The sequence below is a fragment of the Bos taurus genome, chromosome 1, assembly GCF_002263795.3.
Source record: "Bos taurus isolate L1 Dominette 01449 registration number 42190680 breed Hereford chromosome 1, ARS-UCD2.0, whole genome shotgun sequence".
NCBI lineage: Eukaryota > Metazoa > Chordata > Mammalia > Artiodactyla > Bovidae > Bos > Bos taurus.
Window position 1 is genome coordinate 60,475,752 of NC_037328.1, and position 27,190 is coordinate 60,502,941.

Below are 27,190 nucleotides of genomic sequence, written 5' to 3' on the forward strand. Positions count from 1 at the left end.
TGAAATTGTAGTCAGCTGATTGGTCATCCTGGCCTGAGGATGCTGCATTTGTGTCTGACACCTGATGTGAGGGCGATTTTTCTTGAGAATTATGTCTTAAGCTTGAGTTTGGCAAACTCATTGAAGAAGGGCATTATCAGGAGTTTTACATAAAATTTAGATTGGGGCGATGGGCCCATAAACTGTCTCTTTGAACTGGAGGGGAACAGAGGTTTTGCTTCTGTGTGAGACCCACTGCTGACTGTTGAAAGCAATCATTAGTGCTCGGCTCCTTCACCCCAGCCACCCACCCCAATTTGGGACCAGTTCCTTTTTTTTTGACCCAGTTTGGCAGCTCAGGGTCCAGATCACTTCTGATGCACAATTAATCAGCCTCACCTGTTTGGATTGCTCATTTCTCATTTTCTGCCACCATCTCCTGTCTGTCCTGTGCAATGCTGCTGGGGTTCTATGGAGATTCTGAAGACATTTTATGAAGGTAATAATAGCTCTCACCAAGAACAGAGAACAGCTTATTTCATAAGTTTAAAAAAAGAAAAAGTGACTTTAGAAGATAATTGATTTCCTCCTACTGCTATCAGGTTGGATCTTAATAAAACTAAACCTTAAAGGATGACCTTTATTATGGAGATTTTAAAGGAGTATACCCCCTAATGATTTTTGGTATCATATCCAAAGGTCTCACTCAAGTCTAAAACTCACAGAGTCTTAATGTTTTATCTGTAGCTTCTCAATGGTAATTTCTGCTTATTTCTTATTATCCCTTTAAGGGAGGAAAAGAAAAACTTTCAGAAACTCTCTTTGCTGAGATGAAGACAATTATTGTAAATACCACAGTCCCTTCGGTGACAGAAAAGACACAGATAGAGGGCCTTCAAGTGATTCTTCAGTGTCTGGTCTACCCCTTCCTTTACATATTTTTCATTATCATTGGCTTCATTTCTATATTATTCAGGAAAAACTTCCAAGAAGCAGTGCAGTCAACCACAAGATCACTGACTCAGGTCAATAAAGACACATCTCCTTTTCACGTTTATTTCATTTTGTTTTAAGATCACAGAAGAGCAGAGCATTCATACGTGTAATGTAACAGAAGAGAGAAACTGAATTCAAATACATTTAAAAAGAAAAGGAAAAAAGCTTTTTTAATTTTAATTTGTTTAAACACACACTTGCGCTTTTTATTTTCCTTCACAGAGCTAGTATCCAGGGAAAAAATCCCCCCAATAAACAAATAATAATAAAAAAAAAACCTTGAACAACAAAAAACCCAAACAAAAAATGGCCATGAGTTTTTGTCATCAAGGAAAGTTTTGCTTATGTCTACAGGGATGAAAAAAGGAATATATTTATATATATATATTTATATGTATATAACACTGTTAATAAGGAGAATTCTAACCAAGAGCAGGATTTATACACCCTTCAGTAGAGCAGTGAGAAGGAAGGGGTGAACCAGTGCCGGGGAAGGAAGTTGGAGGTTTTCTCCCATGCTTCTCTCCTTCTGTAATTTCCACTTCACCCTTCTCCTACTCCCAGTAAATACTTAGGGAGCAGAACATGGTCATAATTCACCAGGATGAACCTTTAACGTTCTCTAGTAAAGAACAAAGACTAAGTAAGGGAGTTTTTGTTTTTTGTAAAGGCTCCAAATAGCTTAGAATTACTGCTGCATGCCAGAAAGCGAGTGGTCCCAAGGGTTTTCTTCGTTTGGAAGAAACAGATTTTCACTCTGTACCTGGCTTTACATAGAGAGGGCTTATGCAGAGAAGAACATAGCTGTAGGAGTTGGTCCAGGAGCATCACTCAAAGACGCCTCTGAAATCACCCTGGAAGTGGGGAGTTATCCATGGGCAGGTCACTTTCCCACTTAAAGAGAGTTTCAGACCTACTCTAAGCACATTGCAAATTGTCATCTATATAAAGTGATACTAATGCTGGGAAGTTATGAATAATCCTTGCTTTTCAATGCACAGGAGACTTATATTATTTCTGTTCTCTTAAGCAATGCATGAAAAGCCACCATTGGACAGATGCTAAGTTGAGCATCCAGGATAGTGTGGGTCTATACTTTGATGGGTCAAGACAAGCGCACCTGTGCTCAGGCCATCCAGAACAAGGTGCATGATAGTAATTCCTCATCAACCACCTGAGAAACCATCCTATTTACCCTCTGCTTGGAGTATTTAACTTTTACATTTGATTTTGACCTTCACAACTCCTATTACATTCAGCTCTGTAACCTGCTAAAATGTGTTTATTTTTGTCTTGTTTTCAACTTGTTTCTTTAAAATTGTACTGACTTGTATTTTGTGAACGTGAGGTTTGTTTTCTCTCCATCCATTTACTTGACTACATAGCCTATAAGTCAAATTTAGAGAAACTTATGCCATGAGATGTTTCTTCCAAAACAAAATATATTATCTTGCTCATTTCTCCTAGAACAGACTTTTGAACCTACCTGGGATCACTTGCTTATGGCCACCTGCACAAGCAAAGAGGTTTCAAGGACAACCATTTACTATCACGAGGCACTTGGCCCAGGAGGAGAAGACTGATGTTTCCTTTCCTTTTACATGAACAACTTCCTCACTAGTTATGTGACCAATACCTAGTCTGGCTGTTTTCTCCCTATGAAAGATTATTAGAATATAGTCCAACAGTTAGATTTTATAACATTTCAATTAAAGAAACAACTCCAGCTCTCTCAACGCCATCGGTATAATTTGAATGTGTCCCTTCTCTAGGTTACTAAGAAATTTTGATTAGGAGAGAATTATAGAACCAGTCCAGGGACCCTGTATTCTAGAAAGTTTTGGCTTTTGACATGGAGATGATGGAAGGATGGTTCCAAGAAGTGAAGATCAAACTAGATCAAAGAGATCAAACCAGAAACAACAAATAGCTGCTTAGAATGACAAGCTGGGCATAGTGCTACATGAAGATTCAATTCTTATTCAGAATCAGAGAGTTTGGAGATGGCAGAGGTTTTAGAGAAATCATTCGAATTTCTCACTTTCAGGATGAGAAAATCAAAACTCAGAAAGTTTAACTAATTTGCCAAAGGTCATATGACTTGCTTATAGGCCAGACCTGGGGCTAGAACTCATTTCTCCTGACTCCCAATCCACTTTCCACCTACTTCGCTTTATAAAGTTGTCATTTGTCTTGGGTAGAGGAGTATACTTTAAGCATAATATTAATTTGACCCAAATTTCTTTCGATAACAGTCTTTGCAAAACATTCATGTGATCCGTGAAGAGATCTCTTTGATGACTCCTTATGTACCAGCTGTGCTGATCATAGAAGACATATATATGTCATTCTGTTAAACACACCAGACACTTCAAAAAGACTTCAAGAGAACATGCTGAGAGAGATACTCTCAATGAAAATGATTCTGTCCTCATTTGCAATAGTCAGTATAGAAATATAGGTAATAGATCCACCAGATTAAGCAAGAGTAATTCTTTCCTAGAGTGTTTTAGCAAGATGTTTCTCAAGGACGTAACATTTTTCAATATCCCTTAATTAGGAGTGAGATGACGAAGAAAGTACCCCAAAGTTCTGTTGAATGGAAAATAAAGACTGAGTAGCACTGTGCTCATCAAGATATAGGTGACTTACTTTCCTTCGAGCTATTGAAATAAGACTTTAGGTTGTAAGTAAGAAGTAACAACAATAACAAAAGCACTTGACAGTTGATGTAACAGACACATGAGCCCTTCAAACTCTGTCCTCCCTGTCTCTTCATTTCCCTTGCTCTGGGGTCAGGTGGGACAGCTGTGGTAGGTGTTGGACGGAAGTCCTGACTTCCTAAGTCCTAAGTCAGCACTTAGGTCCTGAAGGAACAAAGAGGTGACCTCTTGGGAACAGAGCAGGATGCGAGCTTATAACAGTTCTGTGGGTCTGCTTCCTTTTGCTGAGACAACCTTATGTTTGGGCCATTAGTCATCTTTCATCCCATTCTGACCTGTGACAGGCTTTGGTTTTTATTTATTTTTACTTGCTTTTTTTTCCTTTCAGATTCATAGTTTAGCTGAACTTGGGCATTGCATGAAAAATGAAGTTTACATAGTTTATATTATGTACATAAACTACCGATTTACATTGATTTACACATGATTGGTGCCTAATTTATTAATCAGCACACAGAATGTAAATGCGCTGAAAGGAAATCAAGGTTTTAAAATAAATTTTCCATAATATCCATAAACATTTACGCTGGTGTAAATGTTAAACCAACACCTAACGTTAACACCAGCTAGCTTGTCAGCGGGTTAGTTATGCACTGGTTGCTGTGGTTGCTGGGTGAAGATAAAGTCTTTCTTGCATATCACGTGGCCACATTTAACAACATAGCTGCAAACGAGAACGGTTTACTTCTCTTCCACTGTATGCACATAAACGTAAACTTCATTTTGCATTTAGTGAGACACTTACAGATATTATGCCAACTACTATAGAAAATTTACTCCACCAGAGCAAATGCACTAGAGAAGAAATATTTTAAACATTTAAGAAAGAAGACTTCCTAAATCGGATTTACATTTCTTAACTCAGGGTCTTCGCTGTTTCTGTGGTATATTTAATATTTGTCTTCAAAATATTAATTGTTTTGTAGGTCGGATAACAGCATTGCACTTATATATCTATAAAAATGATACTTATTAGAAATCAAGGCTAAATACAGGTTGAAAATTTACGAAGTCGAAGAGCTAAAATAAGGTGATGGTTATTCCCATGGAACATGATCCATAAGCAAATTCCTTTCAAACAAATCATTACAGTGTGGAAAAATGGGGCTCCACGTCTTTCAAAATGAAGTATAGCTCTTTTTTAAAACCAAATTCAATACTTTTCTTCCTTTTAAGTTTAAATCATTATTCTAGATTTGGTTTATAATACATACAATATTGCAAATATAGCATCTGTAAAGATAAGGTTAAAAAAAATACATACACATATATATATATTTCCACAAATAATTTAAGACCTTCAAAAAACAAAATGGGAAATTCTGGGATGCAAGCCAATAGACACATTCAAACCACAACCAACCTGGGGATGGAACCTATGATTCTGGAACAGTTAAGAAGCTAATAACTCAGTAGGTAACAACTGAGAAATATTTTCATGCTGAGGAGTTTAGTTTTTGTGTGCAAAGGAGGTAAGTCCATTTTTGGAGGAGAAACAGATTTTTGTTTCTGTCCTCCAATAACATGAAAATCACGAGTACTTTTACAAGGTCTCTATGAATAGCCCAAATTGTCTGAAGATGTAGTAAAAAAAAAAAAAAAATGCCCAGGGCAAAGGTGATGTCTGACTTGGAAGAGAAGGCAAAGGTCAGTGGGACAATTCTTCCCATCAGAAAAAGCAAGGACCTATCCCTAAGCCTTAGTTCTTTCAGGGCAGAGGGATGTTTTGTGCCCAAACTAGTAAGACTTCCTCCAATAGGGCAAAACCTTCTGATGAACAACTGCACAGAGGAAAGAATTTTGCAGCTGTAAAACCTAGGATAGTTTTCATTCTTCAGGAAGGACCCTTCATCAAGGTCATTTCTGCTTTGGTTAACTGTAAGTCAGGTCTCAGGATTTTGTTTTATGAAGAGTGGAGTTTCAGTTTGCATACAAAGGATATTAAATGTGTTAGCCATTCAGATTAATTGATGTATTTCACTCCTCTCAGTATATTATTTCCAGCCAGTTGATTCTTTTCATTGCAGGATTTCATGCTTTGATTACCAACGGACAAAAGTCTTGAAGAAAGTTATCACGTTGTGATGAACTAAATTCCAAGAAGTCCCATGTTTGAACTTATTATCTCGATGTCAGTAATCTGGCTTCTACCTTTTACCTGACCCTTTTCCAAACTATGTTCTCTTCCATTTTTCACATTGCTCAAAAACATCCTCAAACCTATGAAATTTCTGGGGTCAGTGATTGCTCTGAAACGGGAGACAGGACAAAATTCCCAGATCCTACCAGAGATGCAAACATCACATATGCAAACACCACAATATTCAATACATGTTTAATTATGTTTAATATACGGACCATTTTAATAAAATTCAGGGAACAAATGGCGCTGACAAGGCAAAGACATTCCTTTCAATGAGAATCTCCTTCTATAAAGCCAAGACCTTGTCCTTAGGATAGGGTAGAGGCAATAAGAAATCTAGATGTGTGATGAAAAATCCGTGACATGCCATGGGGATCTGTTCCTGAAATTGATACTAAACTGAATTAACTCCTGTTACTTTTCTTTTCTTATGTATCTTTAAATTAGCATGCACTCCACTAAAGCTTCCACTTAAGGATGTGGTTGACTCTTCAATATAGGAAATATTGATCGTCAAGGATGATAAGATTTTATTCCTGTACTAAGAAGACTAAATTGTTAGAGAAATCCCTGATTGTCAATAAATTGATGCTGCCTAGGAACAAGGCTCACCTTCTCTATGTTTAAGTAGCTACCATCTTGGATAAGAATTTTGGTCCTATGCCAGGATCTGCCACAAATACTTTTATGCACTCCCAAGTCCAATTTGTCCTTCTGTTTCATGTCTAAACTGCAGAATCTTAAAAGAAGTCTGGTGATAGGCTTTTAAAAAATCCCCTAGAAGAGATTAAAAGTACCACTCATCAGGAGATCATTACCTTTAAAGATGAGACTCATTGCAAAGAGCCTTCAATTAATAAAATCTATCAAGATAAATTTCAGATTTATTATTTTCCTTCCTTCCTCTTCACTCTCCTTCTATACTCCTTCCCTTTCTTCCTTTTTCTCTTCCTCACTCCCTTTCTTTCTAGTTCTTCCTCCCTTCCTTCTTTCTTCCCTTTCTTCCTTCCTTTTCTGATTTGCAGTTATGAAGCTTCCTGTTTTACATCATATAACAGCCATTTTCCAGGTTCTAAGACTTGGTGAGGTACCATATTTGGCTCGGCTGCAATACATTCTACTGTGACCTCAATAACAATCCTATGTCTTCTCACTAATGAGCCATTTCCAATGCCTATTAGTCTAAGTAAAAGCAACGGTTGGTTTCCTGACAAAGATCTACACACCAGGGAGCTCTCTCTGTAAGGCTTTTCCTAAGAAAATCCTTCTGGTGTGGTGGTGATGTCAAGTTTTGTGGTATGTATATAGCTTTTGCCTAAATGATTACAAGTTTCTCAGCTGTTCTGGTTGAGAGCTAACTCATATATCAGGGTTAACAATAAGATGTCTCTTGTATATGTAAACTTAAATATCATATCTCCCACTGTATCTTTTTCAGAAGACAAGAAGCCAAGAGTAAGTTGGAAAGATGGAATACAGTGCTGTTCCTAGTGGCCTGGTGCAGGATAAGGACAGAGTGCTATCAACAGCAGTGCTGTGAACACCATCCATGGATGAGAAAGGAGATGATGCGGGCAATCAAATCAAGTATTAGCCTAGAACACCAGGACACAGCTGCAAAGGAGCAGCTACAAGGAGTAGATTTCCCCTTTGTTATGGCCAATGCTTGTATTGGGGCTGGCACAGTATTTCTACCACATGAGTAGGGACCTGGGTATCTGTACTTCTCTTGCCTTGCTCATGGCTCACTGTATTTTATCTGAAATATGGAAAAATCTCTGCTCAGGGAAATCCATGGGAGCAAATGCAGTGTTAACTGAAGATTGGAGAGGGGGCATAACAGGGCTGCTAAGGATCTCCGCGTGGCTCAGCATCCTTTCACTAGGACTTAACCCTTGGAGACCTTCCCACTTCTGGGGATTTGCTCCATACCTGCTACTGCTGCGGCAGAGCAGGACCAAGTCGGCCAAAAAGCTGGGAAGCACATGAATCCTTCAGACTCACTCGTGAAACAGAGTGAAATCAGAAACTTCTGTCCTAGGTCACCTTATCCGCATCACTGATTCTTTCTACTGTTTGCTCACCCCATCAATAGTAGGCACTTTCATTGACAGTGATAATCTGAGTGACTCTGGACTGGGTTCTGATGACTGGACTGGGAGGAAGATGAGGATCTGCCCGTAGGTGGGGCACAGCTTGGTCTGAAATACACGCTGAGGTGCAGTGACAGCCATGGATGGGGGAGCGGCTCTGCTCCTTGCCTCCTTCCCCTCCCACGGCCCCCAGCGCCTCGTCACAGCCGCATCTCAAGATTACAATGAGGGACAGTATCTACAGCACAATGAGTTTATGTACACGTGGACCATTCCCTCGGCATGCTTTAGAGAGAGGCGCACACGCCCACACACGTACACCCACGTTGAGAGAGAGAGAGAGAGAGAGAGAGACGGCACGCGCGCACAGTGGAGAGAATTAAAATGGCACTTTCTAGCATCTGCGGCATGACGAGTGCTGGGAGGTGGGGGTTAAGGGGTGGGAGTGAAGGGAAGCGGCCGGGGTGAGGATTAAGAGCAGATATCCGGCGCGGATGCGCAGGGATGCGGGGCAGATCGAACACGGAGATGGTCTTAAAAGTTGGAGGGAGAGTGGAAGCAGGAAAACCAGATAAAGAGTCAGGTAGGACTCCAGCATGGATTCCATTGATAGTCTGAATGGCTATGCGTCAGCTCAAATTAAAAAACAGAATAAAATGATGTTGGTAGTATAAACACCAAGGCAAGACCATATTTTTTTCTTTCCGCGCAGATGAAAAAGGCTGAAGGAAGGATAAAGAGTGTGTGTGTGTGTGTGTGTGTGTGTGTATGTGTGTGTGCGTGTGGTGGGGGGTTAATACCCATCTGGTACTTCTTCACTTGTCATTTTTTTATAACATCAAATCTCCTTAATTGATGGAGTCTTTACACAGTCTACATTTGCTTAGATATACACATTTCTTGGTAGAACTTTTCCCACCTGGAATTATACTTCAATTTTTATTGATGGACTTTCAAATTGTTTTAAATGTTGTATTTTCTTCTTCATTTTCTTATTTCCCCCTTCATTTATAAACACACAAAGTTGTGAAAGAAACAGTCTCCCCCCATTTCACTCTCTCTCTCGCTCTGTATCCTGTGTGACGCATTTTTGTGTGTTTTTTTTTAATTATTTTTAAACTTTTATTCTATTAACATTTGCTGAGAAGGCAGAGCAGAGATGCTGCCAGCAGCCACAGTGGTACGGCCAGACTGATAGATCCATTTATTCCTCTCACCGACCCAGGTCCTGCAGTGCAAAAGAGAGAAAAGAAAGTAATTATTAATACATCCAGTCCACTCTATGTCACAACTGACTGCTCCTTATTTCAGAGGTAAGACTGGGCCGTGTACCAGCATCTCAAAGTCTGGGCACTTATATACAGTCTAAGAAGGACTCACCATCTTTTCTAAATCCTTCTGGTTGATCTATAAGTATCTTAGGGGTATCTTGTATGATGCTGGATCAGTCTCCTCTCCACCCAAATTTATCTTGCACTCTCTGGTCTGCACAGCAGTGGGATGTCAGCACTCATTAAGATTCCAAGCATTGCTGAGGGTCCTTCAGCAGCCAGACACCGGCTCCTCCAGCTGATTCACCACAGTATCTCCATCAATAAAATGTGGAACCAGTCTGTAATGCTCTCTTCTCAAGGGGGCAGGGGAGGGGTGGTGGTGGTGGCAGTGGCTATTTATTTGTTAGTGGGGAGAGGAATTGTTTTAAAGTAACGTTTTTGGCTGGGTGGCACCTTAGCTGCAAGGCAGAAAATAAGTCAACTCATGGTGGGATTTTAAGCAGCAGCAGGGGGTCATCTGGTCCAAACCCTTCATTTGACACTAAAAATTAATTATGATGACAACAAAAACAAACAAACCTAGCCAGGCAGGTCCAAACTGGAGCAGAGCTGAGACTTGAACTTGCCCAGAATTCATCCTGGAGGGGTTATCTGTGGGTTTCCCACTGCCAACCTGAGTTTTCCCAATGTAGAAGAATTTGGGGGATGTGGGTGTGCAAATGGAGAAGAGAGTGGGTGAGGGATTTGTGTATTTATACAGAAAGAATTGAGGCAGTGAGTGTAGGTCTAGAGCTTGCCTCCTACGCTTTGCCTGTTGCATTTCCTCCTTTTGTATAGTTCTGTTCATTTAGATTCATTACAAGAGGAAAACAGTTTTTCACAACAGAGACTTTTGGATTTAAGACTGTATGCTTAGACATGACATTCAAAAGGAAAAAATGGTGTCATTGTAACCATGGGTCAGTTGAAAGTTTTGAGGGCATTTAAGGAGATCAGTATGTGTGAATGAGTGTGTATGTGAGTGTGGGTGTTTGTACTTGTGCAAATGCAATGGAAGCATCCTCTGGCATGTGAACATTTCCAAAATTGTCTACAAACATACCAGGTCAGATATAAAATAACTGGGAAAATGTTGAATATAAGAATATTCTCCCATCTATGTTTCACATATCAATAAAAATAATATTATAGGAACAACAGCAACCAAAGACAGCCAAGAAACAACTACATAGCACTTACGACACGTCCTGTTAAAAATGCTTCACAAATATAAGCACACAACCATGTTACAAGGCAGGTCCTCTAGTGAACCCTGATTTCCAGGGAGATAAGGGAGCCACAGAGAGGGTAAGTTCACCACATGAGTTTACACAGTAAGCAGAGAGCTGGGCTTTCCCCCAGTGACTGACTCTAGAGTCTGTGCCTGTCACTGCTGCGCAGTGAGGTTATGTGGTGAAGGGGTGCCCCGAGTCTCCTGTCAAACATTCGGCAAATGAAATCTGGGTTTGTTTAAAACAGTAGCCCAGAACCAACAAAGCAACAGGAAGGTATCCATTATCTTTGAAAAAAATGATTTTCAATAGATCTTTTTTCTTTAAACTGAAATGTCTTATTGAGAATATTAAAAATGCTACTTAATATATAATATATATATAAAGTTTGAATAGCATAGTTACAGTATAAAATGAGTGTTTGAGTGTTACTATGTGTTGAGCAATGGAAACACAGAATAAAAGATTTAAATATCCAGTCAATTCTTTAAGTTTTCTGAATGACTGCAGGATTATATTAATAAGACACTTTAGCTATCTTCAGGTTCATGCCTTACATGAGGAATTAAGGATCAAAAAGATTATGCATTCTGCATAAAGCGCCTGATTAGTAATGGTGACCAGGCACTAGAATCTAAATATTAAGTCAGTGTTTTTCCTAATTCACACCCCCCACACACACATCATTCTTTTTGGCCTTTGGGGACCGTTAAGCTCCCTTAACGGCCCCTCGCCAGGGCCCCCAGCCTGATGGCAATGCAGTCCCCCATCATTTTCATTTCTCTCTGGGCTTTAGATGTCATGAGTTCTGTGGCACGTTTGTCTGGATTAGTGTGTCAGTGATGCTTCCCAAACAGAGAAAGACTACACACAAATTGAGGCCAGACAGGGTTAAGCAAGGATGATTTTTGTTTTGCCCCAGGGATCCTTTGAAAACAGGTTTTCAGACTCAATTCTGCCTATTTCCTTAATCTCATTTTTAGTGCTGAGACAGGTTGGATTATCTTTCAGACATCTTGGAGTTGAGTGGTACCTGGGGGAAGTCTGGTCTTAAACCATTTTACTTGAAGGATAGTAAATATGTGATAAAACAAAAATGCCATCACTGAAAAATATGATATATGCATATATGAACCTAGATACACATGTTCACATATAACATTCTTGCTAATGTATGTACACATACATATGCAGATGCCAAGAGAAGTGTATTTGTTATATGCATACTCATATACACATATGATAGACACATGTTAAAGGTATTTTAACACACAAAGTTGACAATTAGCTATTACTCTTACATGCTATTCTATGTTATACATAGGGAATCTTAGTGTGACTCTTAATAATCTTTAATTTTATCTCTAATAGAATTGTTACCACATAATTGAAATATATTTTGTGGCTCTCTGAAAGATATTTTCATCTCTATCAATTATTATTTATTAAGTGCATTAAGTGCTCTCATATAGCTATTTGATGTGCTTATATGACTTGCTCTTTTCATAATTGGTTTTGAGAGTAAATAAATAGGCTTGAGAAAAACAAGGGTAACCTGTGATAGTTGGGGAATCAACACAAGTGTGTATACAATTACAGATACGTGTATATATGACTGCATAGGAGACTACTTCAGTTAATGGCTATTTCAGGGAAGAATCATCAGCAAAATCATTAATTGTGTTTTAGTTCATAGTTATGAAATTTCTGCTTATTTGTGGAAATGCAAATGATAAATCTTATTTCCCATACCAGATGGCCACACTCAGCAAGTGCTTTTATACACTGACAGATATAATGAAAGCAAGAGTCTGCAAACATAAATTAGCCTTAAGAATAGATGGGCAAATAGAACCACAATTCAAAAATTGCTACATGTTTTTCACATAACAGAAAAAAATCATATTTTGGTATTTAGCCACATCCTATATATATGTATATATGTGTATGTGTGTTTATCTAGTAAACATTTAATAAGAGGTAGCAACAGAGGATCAGATGGTTGTATGGCATCACCAACTCAATGGACATGAGTTTGAGCAAAGTTTGGGGGACAGTGAAGGACAGGGAGCCTGGCTTGCTGCATTCCAAAGGGTCAGTCATGACTTAGCGACTGAACAACAATAACAAGATTGTCATTATTGTTATTAACTCTGGAAGTCTATGTTACAGGATGGCATGAAATACCTCTGGATCAAAGACACTGGTTTGCGAACTGGGTCAAGGCTTTTAATGTTTGACATGAAAAGTGCAAAATTTAGCTGCAGCGGGAGTGGGAATCTTAAGTCAACACATCAGGTCAAGGTTTTCAACTCCAAAGATAGTTGAGACTCTGTATCAAGGTGAAGGCCGGACGGCACTTTGCCAGGACAATGCTTATCCAAGGGAATTGGTGATTAAGGGCAAGACTGATAGAACATAGTTCAGCCATACAAGAAAAGAAGGGCCAGGTGAATTTAAGCTCAAACTCTTCTTAGAATTATTAAGGATTGACAAAACGACTAAAATAAAAACATAAACAATATGCAAAACAATTGTTAAACAAAGGAGAAAAATAATCTACTAAACGTCTCTTAGATATTATCTTGATGCCCAGGCTGAGGTCCCCTCAGTGGCCTGGAGCCACATTTAAAAGGGAAAAAGATTGACTTTGGTGCCACCTGCTGATCATTTTCTGTCAGTACAGCTTCCTCTGCGTGAAGGAATCCACTGGGGAGGAGAGCCTGTAGTTTCTAGGCCTGGAGCAAATTATAAGAGGGGGTATACTGATGTTTTCTTTGAGCAGTGTGTCTTGAAAATAAATTTGGGTTCCATTTCCACAATGCTTTATGCATTATCTCCCTTTTCTATAAAAACGGTCTTGGAGTATTCTCACAATGAAGTTGGAATTATCACACTTTTTCCATCAAAACAACATCAAATATTTTGACTTGCAAAATCTTGAAACTTTAGGCCATTACTTTCCTTTGAGTGACACTATGAATTTTTCTCATTGATCTTTGAAATTAAAAAAAAAAAAATCGGATGCTCTATTTTCCCCTCCACTCCAAAGCTCTGTGGTATCATTGTGTTCTAACAACACCAGTTACTTAAGATTCAAATGTAATAGACAATCTTGGCATGCAGAGAGAAGAAGGTATGAAGAGGACAGCAGTTTATACTTCTTGTCCCAAATAATCTTGATCCTATATATGTATTTCTGGTCACGTCTTCCCTGCTGCATTCTGTGAGGGCTTGCTAGCACTGGTCATAAACTAGATGCTGGCCCTTTCCTGGGTATAACCAACAAAGCTGGTCCACAGTCTCTGAGGCTCACTGCCTGGTTGGGTCTAAGGACCATAAGAATAGGTTTTCACTCTTGAGAGTGATCTTGGTAGCTTTAGCCCCTTTGACACTCAGACAAGAAGATGTCTTCATAGGAGACACTTATCAATCCAAGTGGGTGGCCATGAAAATTTATGCAGGGTGGTGCCTGCCACATAGATTTTTCCATGACTCTGGTATGGGAACAGACACTGTTAGGGATTTCTGTTGGTCTTGTAAAGATAACACATCAGAATTGGTAATTGTTTGAATCTTAGGGTCCATGTCATGAAGTGTTGACCTGACTATATTGTCTTTGTAGGGGAAAGTGTGTGAATCACGTGCCACGTGGCTGACAGAGCTACATGAGGCAGTTTGACAGCACAAAAAGGCAGTTACCAGATGTCCCTGCAGCCTGGGTATAGGGTGGCAGGGCCAGGGTATGGGAGAAGGTTCTGGCAGGAGGGCATAGGGAATGCTCAAGTTCTTCATTTTTGGAGACCCTACTCTATCTCCTTGAGCAATATATCTGCTTCAACAGCCAATGAGGGGTGATGAAGTGGACTCTCTGTCTCAACTGAGAGCCCTAACACTGGGAAGTGGACATTTCCAGAAGTGCAGCTTTGCAGGAATTAACCAAGGGAACTTAAGGACAATGGGAGAGGGAATAACTTGCTCAGTTCCAGAGATTCAAAAATGAATAAGTCAGAAGCAATAGAGGGGTCATTGTTGGATCAGAGACTTATTGTAAATGAGAAAGTTCACAGTTTGGGAAAAATAGTGGCAAATGTGTTATGGAAATTATCACAAATTATCAATAGGGAATAATCACGTGTAGAAGGCTCCAATGTATTGCTGCGGACTCTCAATTTTAACATACAGAAGGGAATCAGAAATAAGAACCATACCTTTTTGCTTGAAGTGCACGGTGGTGCCAATTTCTAAAAAGGAAACATTTAGCAAAACAAAAACAGGTAAAAAATTCTGAATCAATTGAGAGTAAGCACAAAGGTCGTCTGGTACTCTCCACTGCAAGGAGAACGAGAGGAAAGGAGAAAGAGCACGCTCAGAGGAACACACACTGGTAGAGACTGAAAGAAAGGTACATGGAAAGAGACTGCTTTGTTGGAACAAATGTGCGGTTGGAGGTGGCAAAAGCAATTTGCAGCTTCAGGTACTTGATGTAACATGTGATGAGTGCAGACGAGTACGAGATCTCTGAGGATGACAGATGAAAGGACTCTTGACTGCAATGTAGCCAAGGAGAGGTTGTGTCTGCCTCCCCACACCCAACCCCATTCTACCCTTTTGCATCTGCTTTGCTCTGCTCACACCGGTTACCTTTCTTCCTTTTCCTTTCTACCTTTTTTTTCTAATACACTAAATCCCTTCCAACATTACAACCTTTGCCCTAGCACCTGCTTGGAACGTCCCTCCCCAGACCTCTGCCTGGCCAGCTCAGTCACTTCATTCAGATTTCTGCTGAAATGTCAGGAAGGGTTTCCCCCATCATCTTCTCAAAAACGGTATCCTCTGTGACTTCCTGTTATTTTACCCTGGTTTGCTAATATTAATAGTCCTGATCCCTACTTCTCCCCATGTTACACATTGACTTACTTGCTTGTTCAGTTTCTCTCCTCCATGAAGGCAGCCACAGTGCATATCTTGTCAACCACTGTACCCTGGTGCCTAGATCAGAACCCAGCATGTAGCAGGTATACAATAAATACTTGTTGAATCTACTAATAACTCTCAGTGTTGGGAGAGCTTCTATAGGTAAAATGCTTGGATTCCCTTTTAAGTATCTTGCTCAATTAAAGCACAGCGCTCCTCGATATTTAGAAGTAAATATGGAAAATTTCCATAGGATACTTTGAATCTCAGGACCAACTGGATGACTGATCAGATATAGGAGTCCAAACCATGGAAGCTGGACATAGGTTTTCTTCTCTGTGAGGATCAGGACACAGCCCTGCATTCCTGAGTGGCATGCTTTCACTAAGGGCATAAAGTGACCTGGACTCTGAAGAGAAAAAGAAGCTTCAGATTTGGAACCCAGTCACCTCACCATCCTGCTTGAAACTGGCTTATGCTTTCTCATGACTTCCAGAATAAAGACCAAAATACTTAGCATGCCATCCATGGCTCTGCCCTTTCACCTTTCCAGCCTCATCTCATGCGGAGATGTTTATTATCCCGGTGTCCCAGCCCACAAACCTTCCTGATGCTCCGTGGTACCCCGTTTTCTTTGTCGTGGGGTCTATGGCCTGATGATATCTCTACTAGGAATCCCACTCACCCTTCAAAATTTAGTTACATATTCCACAGAGAAATCTTCCTTAGACTCCTTGGTAAAATGAAGTCCCTCTATTATAAGCTCTGTTCTCCTTCACAACACTCATCTCAGTTTTAATTTCAAATGTATTTGTCTGGTGTTTTGATGAATGCTTATTTCACTAGTGGGCTGTGAGTTCCACAGAAGCAGGAACTGTATCTGTTACTGCCCCCTTGTTGGCACAGCAAATGAATGACGGCACTCTGAGTACACAATGGACCAAATCACTGAAATATGAGAAGAATAAAGATATGCCAGGCATCCTTCTAACAGAGGAGCTGAGACTCTGTAAAACAACAGAGAGTCTGAGTAGCTAAAATCTTTATCCTCTGATTTAGCACAAAGGGGTCTGAGCTTCAGAATCAGGTCTGCAACGTTTTGGAGGTTCAGTGCAATCTAGGAATCCTCTCCCTCGCAGATTTTCCTTTTGCCTTTATGATTTAAGGAGATCACAAGGAGAAGTCTCAAACAGCCTGATGTTTTCTAGCATACTCATGATGGCTATAAGAAGGGCACCACTGTCCTAGCATCCAAAGTCTTGAAAATGTTTGGCTACTATTCAGCATTTGCTGGGCTGTTCATAGAGCAAACTGTGTCCACAAGTGAGGACAGATGTGGGGTGAGGCAGCTGGGGGTGTGTGAAGGTTCTTTTATACCATGATTGCTGGTACACTTCTGAAGACACTCAAAGCCATCAGCATCTGCCCTTCTGTCCTTGACGAGCTAGTCCATTATTTGCAGAAGGATGGAGGTCCATTCAGAAGATTGGAGCACGATTTCTGCTCCTCTTCTAGCAGTAGCCAGTTACTGAGGTCACTGTCAACTTAGAAGTGAAGTCAGATTCTATTAAGACTTAAAATGCTGGTGTCCACCTGTTGACCACACAGATCACCTGACCAGCAATGTTTCATTTGTGTATTAAACCTGCTGTCACCTGTTTCCTTTGATAATACCTGTTCTCACAACTTTTCTTTAAAATCAGCATATTGCTTTCAAATATTGCAAAATCTCTGTAGAGAACTGCTCATCAAAATATGAGGAAAATGAGGCCCAGACAGGTTAATCAGTTCCCCAAGGTCACACAGACAGCAAGAGGCAGAGCTGAGACTGAAATTCAGGGCTCCCACTTCTCCAGGCAGAACTCTGTCCATTATTCACAATACCCCTCTGGAATTTTTATGATAGCAGGGCTGAGTAAATGTACCCTACATAACTCTAGGGTTATCACTGAGACATTTATATGATTCAGTATTGACTGGGGAAACTTTGGCTCTGCTCCTGTGCAAAGTACAAGTTCTCCTCTTTCTTTGCTCAAATTCTTTGGTTTATCATTCTTTAGAATTTATAAGGACTTCTCAAGGTTCCAGGTGGTGCAGTGGTAAAGAATCCACCTGCCAATGCAGGAGATGCAAGAGATGTAAGTTTGATCTCTTCTCCCCTGGAGAAGGAAATGACAACCCACTCCAGTATCCTTGGCTGGGAAATCGCATGGACAGAGGAGCCTGGTGAGTTATAGCCCTTGGGGTTGCAAGAGTCAGACGTGACTGAGCACAGCAGCAGCAGTAGCTCAGGGTCACAGAGTGATGCTCTTCACCCTAAGGGGTTTAGATTTCCTGATGGGATCATCTTCATGTAAAGAACCCCTTAGGTTTCCCATGGTCCATCCCAGGTCTCATAGAATAATTCCAAGCAGTTGTTCAAGAACCTGGGCAGGCAGGGACACCAACAGTTCTGCTTAACTAGAAATTATCACTTCATTTCTTTTTGCCTCAGTTTCATCAACTGTAAAGTCAGTTTAATTACAAGCTTCCTGTAAGTTTGTTCTGGGGCTTCCCTGGTGGCTCAATGATAAAAGAATCTGCCTGTCAATGCAGGAGACCCAGGTTCAATCCCTGGGTTGGCAGGACCCCCTGGAGAAGAAAATGGCAACTCACTCCAGTATTCCTGCCTGGGAAATCCCATGGACAGAGGAGCCTGTCGGGCTACAGGCCATAGCGTTGAAAAAGAGATCAACAAGACCTAGTGACTAAACAACAACAGCTTTGTTCGATCACTTAGATAATTATCATACTCTGCTTGGAATGCTGCCAGACACATGCTAATTGCTCAATAAATAAGAGTTGTTGTTGTCAGATTTATGGTAAAAATTGCTTACAGAGGAGACTGTCAGGAAAAGTTTTGTGGAAAAAGAGAAAAACAGATCTTCAAAGTCAGCCATGGCAGTACTGTTTCAAAAAAAAAATTTTTTTTTTTAAATCGATAGCACTACGGATGAACAAAAGATTCTAGCACACTGAAGTGATAATGAAGCGGACTGATTAGGGAGCATTTTGGTCAGGAGAAAACTAGCAATAGGTTAACCAGTAAAGGGAACAGACTTGAGCAAAAGTCTGAATGTCCTAAATGGGAATGGACACTGCCTTACTAGTTGATTAAAAATAATTTAACAAAAGAATTCAAAAACATCGCTCAAACTTTACATTCTATGAAGAAAATATTTTTAAAAATCAGATAAAAAATATACTCTTGTTTAAGTTATCTTTAAAAAGCAAACTGCCAGTTAAAAGTCTAGGAAGTCTTCCCTATGGCAATGAATGACATAGTTTGTGAAATACCAACGATCTTAAGACTTGGAATTCCATTTGTATTTAGAAAAAAGAGAATGTAACTTTTATTTTGTATTATTATGTCTTATTCATCCGCTTCTGTTGGAGTAGACCGTTCTCTTTTGAGGAGCAAAATTCTGAACATTTTTGAGGAGGGCTCTTTGAAAAGTTGGTTGTATGCTGCCATCTTGTGGTAATACTAAACATGTACCTTTGCGCCGTCTAAAGTAATTACCTTTGTCCACCAGGCGGCAGTAGTGAAAAAATTATCTTTGTTATTTTCAAAAGGAGTCTTTAATATTACAGATCAAAAAAAAAAAAAAAAACCAACACAACTCTTGGTCCTTAACAACTGACAATAATTCTTTCTTTTCCAACATGAAGGCGCTCTCAAGTTCTTGAGTAAAACTGCCTTGCCAGGGACACCAATTCTGTAGGGATTCCTGGATACACTCATTAGAACATACCTGACAACTACCATTTTTATGCCTCTCCTGAAGACTTCTCTCCACACGTCAATTTAGCTTCAGCAAATAGACTTAACAAGTAAGCATGGTAGTGCCAGTCTGAACATTGAAATAAAAGGAAAAATCTACAGCAGCAGTACAATGGACAAAACTTTAGGGGGTTCAAGTACAAAGAAAGTTCTAAAATTCTGTGAATGCATTATTGTCATATGCTTAGATCTCAGCTCCTGATGAGGGTGTAGGAGGCAGCAATGGGGAAAAGAATTTAATACTAGAAAAGGCAAGTGCCTTGATAAATTTATTTATGCCAATCTTTGACTTTCGACTTTCAGATTCTTTACAACCAGCTGTGTTAGACAAATGTCCCTGGTGGTACTAGTCATAAAGAACCTGCCTGCCAATTCAGGAGACAAGAGAGACACAGGTTCAGTTCCTGGGTGGGGAAGATCCCCTGGAGGAGGGCATGGCAACCCATTCCGGTATTCTTGCCTGGAGAATCTCATGGACAGAGGAGCCTGGCGGGCGACGGTCCATAGGGTCACACGCAGTTGGACACGACTGAAGCGACTTAGCACACAGCACACACAGCATCAAAAAGAGCTGAGTGGGCCTGGCTCATCGGCAGGACGTCTTCCTTGTTCACTACTGTAGCCTTGGCCTCACTATTTCTTCAGCACAGAGTCTGTATTCAGTAGATTGGGTGAATAAGTGTCTGAATACATAAATGAATAAATGAATGAGTGACTGAGTGAATTAATCCATCAATACCTTAAGAGCTGCCCTCTAAAATTCTAGGTAGGGGGAAATATTATTCTTTGAAACCACCATGCTTTAACACAGAGGCAAAATGACTGTTGGGAATTCACAGTCATTTAAAGAATAATAAGGGGCTAGGAGGTTCTTCAGAGAAGGCAATGACACCCCACTCCAGTACTCTTGCCTGGAAAATCACATGGGCGGCGGAGCCTCGTAGGCTGCAGTCCATGGGGTCACTAACAGTGGGATAGGACTGAGCAACTTCACTTTCACTTTTCACTTTCATACATTGGAGAAGGAAATGGCAACCCACTCCAGTGTTCTTGGAGAATCCCAGGGATCGGGGAGCCTGGTTGGCTTCCATCTATGGGGTCGCACAGAGTCAGACATGACTGAAGCGACTTAGCAGCAGCAACAGCAGGAGGTTCTTTCATTAGTCTCCAAATCCCTGGCAGGTAGAAAATTTTCTGGAGGACCGAGCTTTATTTATGAATATCCTCATGAAATTTAAACCTTAGAAAACAAAAACCCAAGCTTTTTTTTTTGTTTGTTTCAAAATCCAGAAGATTTCTTCTTACCTTTCATCTGTCACTATGCGGTAGGACTAGGTCTCTTGCCATTAAAGTGAGTGTTGTGAAGGCAAGAGATGCTTCATTGGAAGCTCTACAGTTTACAGTTAACTCTGTCACTGCTGCTGCTGCTAATGCTAAGTCGCTTCAGTCGTGTCTGACTCTGTGCGACCCCATAGACAAGAACCCACCAGGCTCCCCCGTCCCTGGGATTCTCCAGGCAAGAACACTGGAGTGGGTTGCCATTTCCTTCTCCTGTGCATGAAAGTGAAAAGTGAAAGTGAAGTCGCTCAGTTGGGTCTGACTCCCTCACTACCTGAGGAAATTTCTGTATCTATATTTATGAAGAGTTACCACATTTCTCCTTCTTTGAATTCTATCTGGGAGAGGAGGTGAGGGTACAACAAACCCATGAGGAGAAGAATTGATTTCTAGTGCTCTGACAGCTTACCTCTAATCCTCTGCTTATAAGCATTCATTCCAGTTCACAGGTAGGATACATAGAGTTGGAGGGTTTGTATTGTTTGCACAGTTGTTCTAATTCCAGGGTATTTATTTGAACATAAGGCTCACTTTTCAACCTGCCACAGTCACTGGAACAAGGAAATGTTCTCTGTTGCATATGGCACAACTCTTTTTAAGCTTTCTGATGAGCCCTGGGTTTTGAAAATAACATATTAGCGGACTTAACTAACTGGACTTTTTTTTTGTTTCCTGTATCAGAATGGGAAGGTCCGAATTCAACAGGGGAGCTATCTTCCAATTGTCTGGGAAAAGTGAGAGAGGGATAGAGTTAAAATCATTAAGAAGTTTAATAAAATAAACATTTAAGAATATTCCCTGTGCCACTTGCTCCTTCACTGATGCTGAGGACCTGAAGCATAACATTTGTAAGTGTCCTCCATGGGAATTTATGTGTTTTTGTGCTCTTTTTTTTTGCCAATTAAAAAAAAAAAAAATAGAACCTTTCCTATTATATTGGCTTAAAAGGGGGACATTTTTATTAATTCAATTTTCAAAGCCACACTCTGAAAGTTGTTAATTTCTTTCTCAATGGTTTCTCCGCTCTACTTGGAGGCTTTAGGGATTAGCAGCTTCTACTTACAAGAATTATTATTATTTTTCCTTTTGACATAGGAAAAAAACATGCCTGTGGTTTCTATTTGGATTGTTAGAGTTTTAATTTTCTCTTTTGTACTATATCCATATTGTATAAACTCTAATGCCTAATATTTATAGAGTAATGTTCTCTGAGAATCTCAGTGATCATTCTGGGTCTGGTTCTGGAGGAAAAGCCAACATAGAGAAATAGGTCTAATCCTCAACCTTAAGGTTGTAGCTGTTTTCTGACCGAGTTCATAGGCCAGTCACTATCCTGACAACTAGGGAAATATGCCAGACTGGCTGGGGAAACTAAAAAGTCTTAGCTCAGCATGTCATCAATATTTGAGAAGGCAAGTTGGCCTCCCCCTTGGCTAGATTTGGGTCAGAAAGGACTCCTACACTTTACTTTTAAATACTCCTAGGGGCTTCTGATCATTGACCATGACCAGGAATGGACTTCAGATAGTCTGATGCTGTTTCAAAGTGAGTCAGAGACATGAATGATGTATCAAGCTTTTTGCCACCCTGGATATTCTGGTGATAATTCGGTGTTGAATGAATGAGTATACCCAAATCAAAATTAATGTTGATATAACGTCTCATTATATAATAGAATAATTGAGAATCATTCCTTATTCTCATCAATTAGTGGACCAACCCTCCATTATGTTCTATACGAAAGAGAATCGGAGAAAATATTTTTAAAATAAAAGTTCATCTCATTAAACAGAAGATAACTTTGTCTTATACCCCAATTTAGAGAGAGAAAGTAGGAGGTTCAGTGACTCAGTGGAAATGTCTTGCAGGGTGAGTCAGGTTAGACTCAGGACCAGGAAGAGCGGAGGGTGTCCTGGTCCCTGTGGAGTGGGCGGTGGCCTGAGGGGCAGGGACTCCTGAACCTGAGTGTTCTGTGACCTTGAGCAAGACACAGGGCTAGGCCAGCCTCAGAGGGGCAGAACGCAGAGAACCGGTCAGGTGTTTTCACTCGAATATGTTATAATACATCGACAGCTCAAAGATTCAGACAAAACATTTGTTTCTATCATATTAATGGTGTTATCTCTGAGGAGAGAGATTATATGTAATCTTTATTTTCTTCTTTATAGTTTCATATATTTTAAAATTCTTCCATAATGAAAATGCATAACATTTATTATCAGAATGGAAAGCTATTTATAAAAACAAATCTGGGGTAAAGAAAATAATCCCCTAAATCTGGGGAAAAGAAAATAATAATTTTCTGATTCTTTAGCTTTGAGTTGACATCATTACAAGGAGACTGAGTTTTCCCCGCCACTTTTTAGTTGGCTGGTATTAGTGAAACTAAAGAGAAGCTAAGATAGGTGAGGTCTAATTTCTATAAGGAACATTGTCTTTACAGCATGAAATGACAATGCAATAAAATATGTATTATATGGGTTTATGAGGTCCTTCTGACTGCACACTTGAAGTAATTGCTCTGTGGAGTAAGTACAGGTACATGAATTGACTTTAACTGCTATAGGTTCTGCTTGATGGCGATACGGACTGTTCCAGAAAGTACAGGATCACTAAGCACTCCCAGCATAAAGGAAGGGTTTCATTAAGTCTCTTAAAGCAAGTCAGCCTGCTCAAATCCTGCAGGTTTCTTATTTAGCCTGAGAGGTTTAATTTTTAATAATCAGTGAATTATAATGTTAGAGAATGCCCAATGGGGTAAGTTTAATAAAGGAATTTCTCTGGGCCACTCCACCTAAAAATACATATAAGATAGAAAAACTCCAGAAGTAAATTTTTTGAATCAGTAAGTTATTAGAGCCAGACACGAACTCTTTGCCTTAAAGAAGAAACAAATGCTTATGCTCCTGTGCCTATAACACACCCATTGCACCTGTGGGTAAAATCCTGGCATTTGGTCCTCATTGGAATGAAAGAACAGTCATCCAATTTCATAAAGAGCTACTTCCTAGCCCCGAATCTACTTATTGTTGGGGCAAAGTAGATTACAGTTGAAAAGACATAATTTCATGTACATTTGGAAGCCTTCTGCGCCTTCATGTATTTGACTTGCTAAAAAAGGATTTTAAAAGTACAGGTTTGTGTAGGTCTCTAGAGATTTGCCTCCTGTCTGGTTTTCTCCCTCTGTTTCCATGCTCTAAATTGTGAATTGCAGATCCGTTTCAGAATACATTTTAGATTTAAATTCTAAGGGATTCAAGACTGGCCTTAATCCGTGTAATATGTGTTTTCATTTCATATGTTTGAAACCAAAAACATTCAAATACCATGAAACAAGGTAACTCGCTGTGGAATTTGAATGCGGAGATAAGTGAATTTGTGAGATTTCCTGGGATTTTAAGGCTCTCACAAATAAGAAGATAAGGGATTAAAAAACAGTGGTATGCTCAGAGTTACCCCAGAGCCTGCGTCTATAGCACTGACCGCCGCAGGGCAGAGAATTTGGTGAAGGCGGTTCTGCTTTGGAACCTTGGCAATGCCTTTACTACTGGGAGCACCAGGACCCCTCAGGGATGTATCTGTAATTCCTGCTGTGTCACTGACTTGAGACATAATATACCTCCAGGTTCTAGAGCAAGCAGCTCCTGGAAAACACAGATGGCTCCAACTGACCTGACCATCCCGACAACTAACTTAAAAGCCTACTGTCAAGCCTCCTTGTTGAGAGGCTAAAAGCTTTCTCTAGAAGCTCTGATAGAGAATGGCTCTCAGCATCCTCCAGAAAACTCACCTCTGTAACACCACCTACCACATAGTATACCCTATCCACACATGTCCGCACAGTAGTCAAGTTGACAGCTGCTCTTTCTTATCTTAAATGTGTAACAGGTAGTAATGCCCATCTCTTCTCTTTTAACTCCACTGGTTTATCACCTTTCTTTTGTTTTTAAACAGGCTAGATGCAAATGAGGAAAAGTAAGAAACTATTAGGAAAAAAATGTGGGTTTTTCCCCCATATTTAAAAAATTATTTAGACACTACTGTTGAGCTGTCTCTGGATTCTAATTCTCTGCAATCCTGGGATGTTCTGCTCCTTTCTACCTTCTCTTCTTTCTGCCTTAATTTTAAACTTCACTTTCACTGGTAAGAGAACTGACTAGTCCAGGTTAGCTAAGGTGCCCCTGTGCTGAGTTCTCCATAGACCACACAGGTCTCCTCAACTTAGCAAAGTTTCTCGTAACTGCTCATCAACAACTACTGCCCGGGCAGGTCTGTAAGGTCTATTACTGTGGAGGTCGTGTCTGGCTTCTTCCCACAGCACTTCCCAAGTACCTAGCTCAGAGCTAGAGCTTGACATAGAAAGTACTAGGATGGTACTTTTTCTTTGAAGGAATGAATAGTGTAACCAAAATACTGTGTATTGTCAAATAAACTTCGTCTGGGCCAGAAACTAGATTTCACTGCCCATCAAGAATGAGGTTTCTTTCTGGTGTTCCTAATGGTTGAAAATCAGATGAAAAGAAAACATGAACAGAAAAAAAAGGAACTTTACAGAGCGAAGGCAAGTGGAGAGTACATTTAAAGGCAGAATAGAAAGTGATGCATTCGTTTAATGACAGATGGGAAGACCAACCTCCAGTGGGTGAGAGCATGCCGTCTATTTCAGCACTGTGACATGAAGTAAACAACCTTCCACAATGAACTTACCTGTGTTCAGGAACTGCAGGGACGAGAACACATCTCCCAAGTTACTCTCTAAGTTGTGATTCAACAAAGAGAAGTGAAAGCTACTGCTTTTTTTACCTTCCTTTTTTCCCTTAGTCATTTCTGCCCTCCAAACATTCACATGTACAATTGAGAAAGCACTTCAGAATGGCCAAGCAACTTTCCAACATAGCACATGGGTGGGGATGCTCAGTGTCCTGCGGGCTACAGAGGATGGGATGGTGCATGGGATGGGTACTCAGTCAAGGCACAGTTATCTGTTTTGTTTTTGTTTTTTTTTTTTAAACCACAGGATGCTACGGTTGCCCCAAGCAAGATTCTCTTAAGTAGTTAAAAAAGAAAAGTCATACTGGAACTACAAGGTTTGGAAGGTAAGTGGTTAAAACAGAAGAATCTCCATTGTGAGTATGGGGCGGATAAAGTAGAGTGGACTGATAGCTGTGATTTATAGCAAAGATACTCTGTTAGTGGTAATGTCCAGCTATTAAAACGTACATATGTGTTACAGAAACGTGGGAAGCGTTTTCTTTTACAACCAACATTGTGATGAGTAAAATAGTGCAATAAACTATGGCAGTTCTCAGGTCCCCAGGGTCCAATTAGGAAGCATGATAAATGACTTGTAAGGTCTCTCCTCCTACTGATTTGCAGTGGATATAAGCTGCCGATTCTCGGTGGAGTCCTAGTGAGTGGTCTGCCTACTCCCATCATATATCTGGGTACAAATGAACACCTTAAATTGGAATTCCAAGCTCATTATGCCACACTGTGTCCTGACTTGGCAGGTGTGTTCTTCACAGCAGTGTACAAGGGGAGATGTAAGGTGGGACCTCTTAAGCTGGGGGATTTTTCCCCTATGGCAGTGCTTGTTTAATTTAATGCCTACAAATGACTTGTGATGATTAAAGACCATTGTGGGGACAGAGTGACTGTAAAAGGGAGGTTGTTGTGAAGGTTCATTTGTATCTAGCCTCTCCAGATAGATGGGATAATGGCTTTGTGGTGCTTCCCTGGGTGGTATCCAGTGTCAAGAATTGAATGCTAACACCATCAAAACCTTTTCTTTGGTTTTGTTTGAAGGATGTCAAAGAAAGAGTGTATAAAAAATGCAAGGTGAATATGGTGGAAAATGTAGAGAAAAAGAAGATCAAGAAATACAGATAACAAAAATAAGAATTTCAGGTGAAAAAGAAAGAGAGGGAGCCAAGGGGCAGACTAAAATGAAAGATTATAGTTTTGCGGGGCTATCCTATGAAATTTGTCAGGAGCCAAGACTTTACTGATGATTGAATTCTTGGAAGAATATGTGTTCTTTCTTGACTTTTTTTCCTTTGAAACTTTCTACCTATTTTTTTTCATTTTTATTGTAGCATAGTTGCTTTGCAATGTTGTGTTAGTTTATATTGTACAAGGGAATCCATTACACATATACATACATCTTTTTGACTCTTAAATAGTGCCACTTGATCTTAAGGACTCTTGACCTTTTCTCTGAACCTAGAGCAGAACTTCCAAAGAAAGGACCATCTTCTTGGCTACACTCAGCAACTCTCCTCAAAGTACATGGCTATTTAACATTCAGCTGAGGGACTGAACCCAGGTCTCCTACATTGCAGGCAAATTCTTTACTGTCTGAGCTACCTTTTGGTACCTTTTGGTAGGGATGTACTGGAAGTCCCCAGTACATCGCTACCCACCTGCTAAATGTCACACTTGATGCAAACACCAGGGTGAGCTCCCCTGGGGGTGCTCTCCAAAGACCAAAGGGACCTGTATAAGCATTTTCTGTCCATTCAAGATCCTGGTCTTGTCACCCTTTGGGGCAGCAAGCCAGTATTTTCTGCTGCAAATCTCTTTGAGCTCTTCTTAGGCAGCTTTATTCCTTTTACTTAAAAAGACAAGACTGTC

At 40.2% G+C, this 27,190-nt stretch overlaps 1 protein-coding gene across 2 annotated transcripts in view; it reads right to left on the minus strand.

Moving 5' to 3' along the window:
* Window positions 1–1,009: 1,009 nt before the first annotated feature.
* The window catches only part of LSAMP (limbic system associated membrane protein), a 715,534-nt gene continuing 689,353 nt past the window's right edge, over window positions 1,010–27,190 (minus strand). Inside the window, exons 8-9 of one of the 2 annotated variants that reach the window (XM_005201255.5) lie at window positions 14,691–14,723; window positions 1,010–9,162 (exon numbers count right to left, since the gene is read on the minus strand). In XM_005201255.5, the coding sequence (XP_005201312.1) occupies window positions 9,065–9,162; window positions 14,691–14,723 (131 nt within the window). In that variant the 3' untranslated portion in view covers window positions 1,010–9,064. 2 annotated transcript variants of the gene reach the window in all.